General features: G+C 35.4%; 1 protein-coding gene across 1 annotated transcript; it reads right to left on the bottom strand.

The window, feature by feature from the left end:
* LOC105171994 (non-specific lipid-transfer protein 2-like) lies at positions 9,591-11,261 on the bottom strand. Its single transcript, XM_011093299.2, has 2 exons — positions 10,826-11,261; positions 9,591-9,800 (listed from the first exon to the last, which is right to left on the bottom strand). The coding sequence occupies exons 1-2, from the start codon at positions 11,170-11,172 to the stop codon at positions 9,791-9,793; spliced, it is 357 nt and encodes a 118-aa protein (XP_011091601.1). The 5' UTR covers positions 11,173-11,261; the 3' UTR covers positions 9,591-9,790.

The following is a 12,472-nucleotide window of genomic DNA, read 5'->3' as shown; positions in this document are numbered from 1 at the left end:
GCTTATCAATGTTTCAAGAAATACCGTAAGGAGATTATCTCCTAACCTTGGGTTGGAGGAAGTTTTGGAAGTGAAGTTGCCATATACCACTACTTCGGGAAGGAATTTAAGAATTCTCTCGGCAAGGCTCAAGAAATCCATAGAACAATAGTCAGTAATATGAAGGAGAGCAACTCTCATTTCATAGATTGAAAAAGATCACACATTTACAGTTGCAGACTCCCAGTTTAAATAGCAGTAAAAAAACAGAGGAAGAAGAAGAAAGAAGAACTGACTAACGACTAAAACTAATTTAACAGCTAACCAACTACTCAAGTGATACGTCAGCATGTTTAAGTGGAAATGCGACAAGGAGAAAACGTAAAAACTCAAAACACGTTACTGAGAACAGGCTTCTTCTTCTTCATCGTCTGTAACGTGGTGATCTTCATTACTGCAGCAGCACAAATCTTCAACTTTCTTCATCCCCCCCTCAAGATGAACCTGGGGAAAAGAAAGCAAACCCATCTTGGATAGGAGGTTGGAAATGTGCAATGCAGCCTGATTGTCGCAATACAGAGAGATGGGAAGAGGGACTGAAACCTGCAGATCATGTAATAAGTAAGAAATCTATAACAATTCACAAACTGTGGAGCCAAGGCTATGATACTCTGCTTCTGCGGTCGAAAGAGCAACTGTGGTCTGCTTCTTGGACTTCCAAGAGATTAAAGACTTCCCCAAAAATACACAATAACCAGTAAGAGAGCAACGTGAATCCACACAACCAGCCCAATCCGCGTCGCAATAGGCAGTAAGGGATAGTGAATTGGAGACAGGAAAGAAAAGGCCACGCTCTGGACAACTCTTCAGGTAGCGCACGAGGTGAAGTGCAGCATTCATGTGAACAGAACATGGAGCTTGGACAAACTAACTGAGTTGCTGTGCTATAAAGGCAATATCAGGGCGTGTGAAGGAGAGATAAAGAAGACGTCCCACCAGTCTTCTGTAAGGCTCAGAATCAGCAAGAACCGGAGAATCATGAGTAGAGAGTTTCAGACCTGTGGGCAATGGAGAGAGTGCAGGGCGAGCAGAGGAAAGTCCGGAGTCGAGAATGATGTCTCAAATAAATTTGTGCTGAGTAACTGAGGTACCTGCAACAGAACGGGCAATTTCGAGACCGAGAAAATACTTGGCAGGGCCAAGATCCTTGATTGTAAACATCTTGTGCAAGTATTGCTTAACCTCTGTAATTTTTGAAACTGAAGAACATGTAATCAAAACATCGTCAACATAAACAATCAAAGCAACTAAACCTTCAGTAGTCTGTTGTGTGAATAGGCAATGGTCGTGTGGAGACTGAGTAAACCCAAAAAAAATCAGTTTAGTGGTGAACTCCAAATTCCACTGTCGAGAGGCTTGTTTCAAGCCATAGAGAGAACGTTTCAGCTTGCAAACTTTATTAAGGGCAATGGAATAACAATCAGGAGCATGCATATATATAACCTCATCAAGATAGCCATGAAGAAAAGCATTGTTAATATCAACTTGATGGATAGGCCAATTAAAACTGGAAGCAACAGCAAGAAAAATACGAACCGTGACCGCTTTAGCCACAGGAGAGAACCTGTCAATGTAATCGACCTCTTCCACTTGGTTGTATCCTTTAGCAACCAAACGTGCCTTGTAACGATCTATACTGCCATCAGCTTTGAGCTTCACCTTATAGACCCATTTGCAGCCTATAGCCTTTTTCCCCTTCGGCAAATCAACAATCTCCCATGTGTCATTGTCCTCAAGAGCCTGAAGCTCTTGTCTCATGGCATCCTCCCATTCCTTGCAGTCCTGCGCATGTTTGTAGCAACTAGGTTCCTGGACAGTGGATAATGCAGCTAAAAAATCAATGTGTGAGGATGCAACATCAGAAGGGTGAAGGACAGAGGTGGAGGAGGAATTGTAGTGGAAGTCATTAAGCCAAGCAGGGGGTTTAGTGGATCTTTGTGATCTACGTGGAGCTGGCACAGAATTAGAACTATTGTTAGTATCAGGAATACAGGAAGAAGAATTGAGAGGGGGGTCTGATTGATCCGAGGAGACTGAATCAAGATGGTGATAATGATTGTCAAGCAACTCTGCAGGCATGAGAATAGAGTCAGTTTCTGAAGTGGCATTGGAACTATGGTATGGAAATATGTCCTCATGGAATGTGACGTCCCTAGAAATTATGACCTTCTTATTATCTAGGTCATATAGTTTAAAATCCTTTTGGCCCTGGATATAACCAATGAATATGCACTTGAATGCTCTAGGAGTGAACTTAGACTTATGTGGGAGGATATTGGAAGCAAAACACAAGCAGCCAAAGGTTTTGAGATGGGTATATGATGGAGTGGTTTTGAATAGAAGTTCATAGGGTGATTTTCAACTAAGCATGGCTGAAGGAAGTTTGTTAATGATGTGTGTGGCAGTGAGGATAGCTTCAGCCCAAAAATAATCAGGTAAATGAGACTGAAATATAAGAGCTCTAGCGACTTCTAAAAGATGGCGATGATTTCTTTCCACAACCCTGTTTTGTTGTGGTGTATAAACACAACTCTTTTAATGCATAATGTCGTTTTTCTGTAATAGTTCTTGGAAGGATAAGCTAAGAAATTCGGTCCCATTATCAGTGCGAATACATTTGATTTTGGTGCCAAACTGAGTGACTGTTTGTGAGAGGAAAGTAGATAGGATGACTACGGTTTGAGATTTATGATGCATGATGTATGTCCAGGTAATTCTTGAAAAATCATCAACAATGGTTAGTATATAATGACCCCCGAAAATCGAAGATTGTTTATATGGCCCCCACACATCCATATGAATGAGATCAAAGGACTTGACAGCATGATGAGTGCTAGAAGGAAAAGGTTTTCTCGTTTGCTTAGCTTTAGGACAAATGGAACATATACATTCTTTATTGATATCAGTAATGTTCAAATTACTAATATGAGAAAGTACAAGTGAGTTTGCATGACCTAAGCGTTTATGTGAAATTGCATAATTGCTCGAAGAACCAGAAGTGTTTACAGCATAAAAAGTAGAATGGAGACAAGAATCAACTGAGGCGAATGAGCTACAGTCCAGAAAATATAATTTCCCAATTTGTTTTCCTATAGCCATGATTCTTTTACTCATCTGGTCCTGCAATACTCATGAAGATGTGAGGAAAGTGAAGGTAACAGGAAGTTGTTTGCACAATTGTGATACTGATAACAAATTATATTGGAATTTAGAAATCAAAAGCACATTCATTAATATTAGTCCAGGGAATAGAGTGATGCTGCCATTATGAGTTGCAAGGGATGTGCTATTATCAGGAAGATGTATGTGTATGGGTTTATGAAGTTTTGAAAGAGAATGAAAAAGTGTAGCATCACCACTCATGATTAGTAGCCCCACTATCCACAATCCATTCTTTAGTCCTACCATGATCCGATTTATTATTCTATATCAATGTACCTGCCATTTCAGTGTCTTGTGCAAAGTGAACTTTCATAGGATTCTGAGGAACTTTATTTTGAACCATCTGTAACGCCTCCAACAAGTCTAACAATAGCTCATTCTTCTGTGATTTTTTCACGGAAAGCAGACCATCATTCACTGCAAAAACTTTACTGCTACCTCTCTTCCGTTGTTCATTTAAGTCCCTGTACCAATCCGGAAATCCATGCAGTTTGAAACATGAGTCTTTGTTGTGTCCTTGTTTATTACAGTAATCACAAACCAAGTTTCTTTTATTAGTTATCCCCTTTTTCTTCATGAAGTTCTTATTCCCAGAATTGAATCTATATTCTGTTCCTTTCGCATGCATCGCTGAGTTCTCATCTAATGCCCGCATATTCCAGATTCACGAGTCTCTGTCTCTCTACTCGCAACACCATTGGGTAGGCCTCATTCTATTCTATTTTCGTCTTGTTGCAGCCACAAGTGCAGTTCCCGCATATGCACATAGCAGGCGGCGTCAAACAAATCAATTCATCCCATAACTGTTTTAATTTCGTGTAGTATGCATTAACACTTAGATTACCCTGTGCTACTGAAGTGATCTCCCTCTGAATTTTGTACAATAGGGGACCATCACATTCCCCATATCTCATTTCCAGTTCGACCCAAAGTGTTCAAGCTGAGGAGGCGTAGAGAAAAGCATTGACTATGTCTTTTGTCATGATACTCAGTATCCAGGTTCGCACGACTGAATATGCAATCTTCCACTGTTTCAAATCTGTCGAACCTTCATTCGGCCTAACAAAGGATCCATCAATGAACCCTAACTTATCTTTCCCCTCCAAGGCTATGCGAATGGATCTGCTCCATGTTAGCCAATTCGCACCATTGAAAGGTGCAGAAATCATCACCAAGTTGGAGTGGTCTGCCAGTTGATTTCGTCCAATTGTTGATTTACTGCCATAGTTCATCCCAACGACTGGGATATTAGGGGTTGTATTAGAGGAACTCGCCATGAGCAATGCTCTATTTCATGTACGAATCAAATCAGAATAGACAGGATGGAAAACACCCTGTAATCAAACAATGCAATTATTCACCTCAGTATGCAGAGACCATCATCGCGATGGCTCTGATACCATGTTAATATTTCAAGAAATCCACAGAACAATAGTCAGTAATATGAAGGAGAGTAACTCTCATTTCATAGATTGAAAAAGATCACACATTTACAGTTGCAGACTCCCAGTTTAAATAGCAGTAAAAAAACAGAGGAAGAAGAAGAAAGAAAAACTGACTAACGACTAAAACTAATTTAACAGCTAACCAACTACTCAAGTGACACGTCAGCGTGTTTAAGTGGAAATGCGACAAGGAGAAAACGTAAAAACTCAAAACACGTTACTGAGAACAGGCTTCTTCTTCTTCATCATCTAACGTGGTGATCTTCATTACTGCAGCAACACAAATCTTCAACTTTCTTCACTTTAGGTTCCAAGTTTATCAAATCTGATACATTGAGTGTATCAAGGAGAAAGTTAAAGAAGAATTTGAGGACTCAGAGGATTTGAGCAGCTGACTCTCACAAAGCCTGAGGAGTAGTATGCTTAGATCATTCGAGATAGCCGAGCTAAACTCCGCAGTTGAGGATGTTTCCTCGATGAGCACTTTAGGTTTTTGGACCCATACGTGGCGTATCTTTGCGAGGCTGAGGATTGTAAAGCTCAAACTTCTTAAGGGCATTAGCATGGCAATCTTGTACCAAGCGTCAGTCTCCAACTTCTTCTCTAATTCATTCAAGATTTGGGATTTAAGCTTCACATGGTACGTTGAGATCACAATTTTGAAGGAGTTTAGACTTGGTCTTCCTAAATAACGTTGCAAGATGAGAGAGCATCCACAACAAAGAATTTCATCATGTTGGTAGCAGCGATGATAAGTTCCAATCGATATGGGCAACACTATTTCTCCAAGGGGTTCCATGACACTCCTCTTAAAACCAACCAACATAGTGCTTACTTTTTGTTAGCATATTGATAGCTATTTAATTGCAGGGATGCTTTGAAGAATTGGAATATTAGTTGCGCTCCTGCTATCTATCATAACTTTGTTGACTTAGAAATTGGAGACAATGGTCTAGATGACCGCGGCTTCGTTATGTGGGCAAGTCGTCGCGGTTGAAAGTAATTTTCGCATCTATCTTTTTGGGCATTGAGGGATCGATTTTATAATAGGTAATAATTCCTTGAGAAGGAGAAACTGCTCATACGAGCCATTTGGGCTCGAGCAAAGTCATTTACCATGGATTCTATAGAAATGACCCAATTATTCTGTTGTTGGCATGTTCTCCTTTCCTTTCCTTTCCTTTACAGTATCCGACATCCTTTAGGCATAGTAGGTCAGCTTTTGCCGTAAATTTGTCCAGGTGATCCTCGAGGTCACTAATCCTATTGTATTCACTCAAGTATGGCATGTGCACTTCTTGAGTAGCACTTTCCCTAAAATCCCTCAAGTGTTTTCCTCCTGCTCCTTGCAGCGGGGTTTCCTCCTATGATTCACGTATGTCAGCTTCATATCCTTCTTGTGCTCTATTCTTATCATGAAGAGGAGCCTTTAGGAAAGGAGCTTGGCCACTGCCTCCTATTCCTCTATTGACACGTCTCGAGGACCCTCCTTCTTCAATTCATCATCCTTGAGAGTCGAGGGGGAAACCTCAGCCTTAGTGAGGGGAACGAGGGGGAAAAGGCTCTCATGGATGATTAGCCAATATTAGGCTACTATCCTCTCCGCCTATCAACTTTCCAAGTGCTTTCTAGGCCATCTGGACTATCCAAGAAATATTATTTATTTTGTAATAATTAGTATAATTTCAGCTCAAAGTATGTGCAATCGTGCTAGGGCTCTCTAAATCTCTTTCTATCCACAAAAATCCAACTTCCATTAGATTATGTAGTGAAGAATTTTCTTTTGTCCGAACTTTCATCTCCAGGGACTAAATTTGATACCTTCTCACAGGACGTCCGACTAAGAATATCGCTCTTCATTAATATTGATATCGGGAATCATGCTGTATAACTAATGCAGATCATCTGATTCTCGCACTTTAATGGCGTATATGTGCTAATCTACGTCTAAAACTGAATTTAAGAAAATCTAAGGTGATTCCTTCATCCCATCATATCTGCCTTTTGTCTACCAAATTGATAAGCTAAACAAAAAGAAAGCATAAAGGCCTCAGAACCACTAGAGCCTGAAGAAACCAAAAGGAAAATGCAGTATTGATAAGAACTTTGATAAAGGCAATGAAAGAACAAATATGCCTTTCACATTCACTTCAATTTCAACGGCTGGCTAATTAACAATCCAACAATGTATTAGTTAAGCAAAAAGCAGTTTGAATAGATCTGCTTTTGCTAATTAAAAAACGCAGTCACTCATTTTTATCCTTTCCCACAACCACTACTCATAAATTAAGTCGCAAAATCGAAAGAAGAATTGCAGCCCAAGTAAAAATGAGTGAGAATAATAGAAAACACGCTTTTCAACTACCATTGAAGCAAAATGGAAAGGGAATTCTATTCCTTCACTAGAGAGAATAATCATTGACTATTTAATATCACTAATTTTGATATATCTTGAATATGCCTTGTTTTAATTAACACTTGGGGCATACTTGCAATATTTATACATTATTGTTTGGGGGGAAATGCAACTCACCCCATGTGATACTATAAATGCAGCGATTTATCCTCTTGTATTTTTTAAATGCAGCAATTTATCTCTTTATGTTTTTTAAAATGGTGCAATTTGACCAGGGAGGTAAATTGCACCATTTTAAAAAAGGGTAATTTGCTCATTTGTAATCTCATTAGAGGGTAAATTACAATAAACCCTTATTTCTTTCGTTCTCTCGAGCAACTGGATAAAATTTAAGCGAGAAGGGGTTTAGGTGGAAAATAATTTCTGGACTCGATTAACAACGAGTCCCTGTTGTAAATAAGAGGGATATTAATTGTATTTCACTTAATTTTATAATTTAAATTTAATACTTTTTCAGTTTTATTGTTTACGAGATTCTTGAAAATAATCCGATAACTTATAAAAAATCTCATTTTTTAATTCTTATAATTGTAGGAACATTTGGGGCACAAGGGCCAATTGCCATAATTAAAAAACATACTAAGTTATAAATTAAAATACTTGCAAACAAGCAATAAGTCACTAATTCTAGGTAAATGTAGAATATAAATACTAATGTATGTAAAACATTTAAACAAATAATGTATAAATAATAAAATATTTATAAAATACTATAATTGAAAAAAAGGAGAAATAATTTGCGAATAAATTTCATGATAAAATAATTGATAAGACTCAAATGATGTGGTTTGTATGCCTTCTCAAACCTAAGGCATCTTTAACTTCAGCTCCCTTGATTACGATACCCGTTCTTATGAGGGGTGTATTCGGATTGATGGATTTAAATTTGGTCGAAAAATTTGAAAATTGATTTCAAATAACTCCATTTAAAAAAAAAAAAAAACTTGAAATCCATTTATACTTGTCAAAACATAGTTTAAAATTAGAATGAAATGATTTGAAATTCTCTAAATTTAGGATTATCCAAACATATACAAAATTAAAGATTTATTATTAAGAATTTAAAATTAATCTATTATTTCAAATTCTTTAATCCAAAGTTTTGGAGTTCAACACAAGTCCAATTTCAACATACCCGGGAGTTTGCCGAAGTTAATAGATTGTGCGAACAATATACTACAAAAAATTATGCCAATAGCTGGAAAAGTTAGTGATTAAGAAGTAATTAAGAATTATAAATGCTTAGAATTAACTTGGCATTGAATTAGAATTTAAATTCCTTGGAATTCACTTAATATCTATCAGTAATTTTTATTTTCAATTAATGCGTGTATAGATTCGAAACGAGGAAATATTGATTTTTCATTCAGATGCAACACACAGATTAGATAGGATTTGAAATTATAATATCATAAAAAGCCTATAATTTTATCTAGAAAAAATTTGATTTTTTGCTACGTTAATTACTCTAGTCAAAAGAAAAAAAAATCATGATAAATATAAATTAATTATGGCTTTACAACAGCTATTGGCCGATGTTTCTACAAGTGTGGCCAAAGCATTAGTCATGGCTAAAATCATGATAAATTTTCTGGGTATGGCTGAAATCATGTCGACTATTGATTAATCATAGTAAAAAATTAAATTTTTGCTTTAGTTTTATTTAACCGTGATTAATAATAGTGATTTACCTCGATTTTGAAGCCATGATCATCTATAATGTAGCGAAAACTCAATTTTTTATAGTGGTTCCTACTGTGTTGACGTTCACTGCTCTGATATATAATGGTGTGTGCAATGTTCGATATTTGGATATACACTGCTTTTATTTTCACTACACCGAGATTCACTAATTCATATAGAATGGAAGTGACCTCTTCCAAAATACAATCCCATCGTTTTTTCAATTTTACGTAAACAATCATAATAAACTATATATCTTCATATATTTTTAATAAGAAGAATAAATTCAAGAATTTAACCTTGTTTTAGTATAATCTCCGGACATTTCTAGCAGCACATTATGTGGAAAAAGATTGCAATGGAAGTCTATAACTCATAATTACATTTGTGTCATAGTCACATAACTCAGTAAAAAGTCGCAGTAAAAAGTAGCAGATAGGATATTAGTTCAAAATGTCAACCTCAAATTATGTCCGACAACCTCAATTCCAAATAATTCCTTTTGAGCCCAACTCATATTTGAATCGTCATGTCATTTTGAATTAAATTCATTTAGCAGCAATCGAAACCCGACCTAATCCATTCATTTGTCAGCTCCAACTGTAGCATTTTGTTATCGACAGTTTTTTTTATTCTATAAATTTTAAAATCGTCACATACAGAAAGAGCGCGTGTAATGAACTGTTAGACATATGAAATTTTTTTTTTTATTTACAAAAATATAAAGGGGTAAATTATTATTATTTTTTTTTTTTTTCGTAGGACAAATATTTGCTCATTTTTCTTAACAAAGAAAAGACAAATTGCATTTTCTTGTATTTTGTGTAGGCAACAATTGCAAGACATAACACAAGTGCAATATTAATAGCCAAGAAAGAAATGAGTACATAAAAGTAGGTACCATTGCATCACAATAATAATGATACGTCTACAATAGATCAAGTTCACCGACACAGCGAACTAAAACTCTTTATTTGTTGTTAATATTTTATGATAAAATGTAGCGGATGGTTCATGAAAATATAGATCTCTTCTTCAACAAAGCTCACTGTACCCTGCAAAACATAAGTTGTCGTCACCATTAGTACAAATTCACACCTTGCTTACATGCTTTCCGATTCGATTCAAACAGAACCCATATGAAAACACTAATATGCAAGAAGAAAACAATCGCGGAACTAAAAAAAGGAAAAGCGATGGACCCTTGATGTTGGAGACAACGAGGGTTTTTTTTTTATATAAGAAAGGAATTAGGAGTGTGATGTACCGAACAACCTATGAGTGTTTTTGTAGGTGATAAAATGTAATCAACCCCTTTCGTACAAGAGGGAAAACGATCGACCTTCATGTCGGAAACAATGAGATCTTTTTTTAAAAAAAAAAAAAAGAATTAGGAGCGTTATGTACCTAACTTCCTATAACTATTTTTATAGGTAATAAAATCTAATTAACCCATTTCTTACAAAAGGGAAAGCGATGGACCCCTCACGTCGGAAACAACAAGATTTTTTCTTTTTTCCTTTTTTTTTTTTTTTCAAAAAAAGGAATTAGGAGTACTATGTTCCTAACTACCTATAGGCAAAACCCCATTATTATTAACTACCTATAAGTATTTTTATATGTGATAAAATGTAATTAACTCATTTCTTACATGAGAGGCAATGATTTGAAGAATCTATATTACATAAAGGTAAAATTACATTTTTGGTCCTACAATTTTAAGTCGTTAGCACTTTTAGTTCTTTAACTTAATCTATTTACGCATTTAATTCTTTTATTAATGAATTCAGTCCTAAACATCTCACATTTATCATTTTTTGATAAACTTAATCCTGTATTGATAATTTTGGCTCCCTTCACATTGTAATAGATCTTATTTTTATCTTGTAACTATAGGTCGTTAGAACCAAAATTATCAACACAGGACTAAATTTATCGTAAAAGAAACGAATGAGAGATATTCATGAATAAATTCATCAAAAAAAAGGACTAAATCTGTAAATGGTGTAAGCTATAGGACCTAAAGTTAGAGGATCGAATATGCAATTTTGCCTTATATAAATTTGTAAAATACACATACTTTGAGCAATCAGTTGAAGGACTGATCTTGTAGGGGATGTTAAGACCACACTGGCTGGGGAGTCCAGCAGCTTTGCCGAGGTTAACGCCAGAGGTCGAGGCAGCAAGATCTTTCAGGCAGCCGCACACGCTCTGTCGGTCGGCTGTGGTTTGGGCCGCCGCATAGAGATCATTAATCCCTTTACAGCATCCACCCAACGCACCAGTTCCGGTCACGTATGGAAGGCATGGATTCAGATATGAAACTACAGTGCCGCAACCTATCGCAGCCTCACCCTCTGGAACGACCGACATGATCGACACGACCGCGATGAGGACGACAAACATTGGCTTGATGGTTCCAGCCATTGCAATCGAAGCTTGACAGTGTAAGAAAAACACAAGTTCTAGTGCTTTGCTCTTAACAATTTTCGTATGTCTGGAGAAACGTTTGTTCAGTTTGATGCTTATATAGAAAACGTTTGCTTCCTTTTACTATAGAATCAATAGCACGATTTTATGGTTGGTAGTTGTTAGCTGGTAGAGGAATATTAATGTTGCCATAATGATTTAGGGGATGTTAATTTGCAAATACTTATTTTAAACGCTTATCAAATTATTATTCAAAATAAGTTGGAAAAAAAATGCTCATCAACTTATTATTTTCTTTTCTTTATATTTAAAAAAGAAAATAAGTTGAAAAACAAATATTTTTATTTATAATTTATATTTTTTAATTGTTTAAATCAAATTGATTTAGGAAATGTTTGTCAAAATTTTTACTTTTATAGAAATTATTTTTGTACAAAAAATTATAAGTTGTAGCAGATTTAAAAGTGGATAGTGTTTGTAAAAATTGAAAATTTTAAAGCTAAATTGAAAAAAAATCTAAATTTAAATATATATAGTGATTTGGAAATAATCACTTCTAAAATAAATTTAATTGATTAAAAATCGTTTTGTCCCATGTGTTGACGGATATTATTTTTCCTTTGTAATATATTTTTGATTCATACACAATAAGTAAACTTTGCATGATTGCAAAAAGATATATATATATATATAGATACATATCATTTTATTAGCAAATCGCTGATATTTAATTTATATCTTTAATGATATAGGAATAATATAATTAGATAATATAGCAAATAAAAAATCTAAAATCTAAAATATTAAAATGTGAAAGTGAAAATTTGATTGTTGTTAAATCATTTAAATTATTGAAAACTTTGAACTTTAAACATGCAATTCTAAAATAAATTAAAAATGGTAAAATTGAATTGAGATTATTATATATAATAGGGGTAAAGTAGTAACAAATGGAGTTAGATTTATTTACAAAAAAGTCGAAGCAGTCAGAAGCACCCCCCTAAAGTGCGTCTAGCATTTGGGTTTAAAAACGTTTTTCTTAACAGTTTCAGAAGCAGAAGTTAGCATCCCAAATACTTTTTTTTTTCTTAGCCAAAAGCTGAAAAATACTTTTCCAAAGCTATCGCAAGAACTCCCTTAATCCAAAGTTATAAGCAGCTCCAACCCAACTTCTACAGTTTATTAATAAAATTGTAAGTATTAAACTGTTCTTCCAAAAACTCCAACTTCAACTTCTTTTTTTTTTTTTTTCCACTATTAACTTTTGTTTTCATACACCCGACTTTTATTACTGCTT

Source organism: Sesamum indicum, linkage group LG10 (genome assembly GCF_000512975.1).
Source record: "Sesamum indicum cultivar Zhongzhi No. 13 linkage group LG10, S_indicum_v1.0, whole genome shotgun sequence".
Taxonomy (NCBI): domain Eukaryota; kingdom Viridiplantae; phylum Streptophyta; class Magnoliopsida; order Lamiales; family Pedaliaceae; genus Sesamum; species Sesamum indicum.
This window is presented reverse-complemented; position numbering and strand designations above follow the sequence as displayed.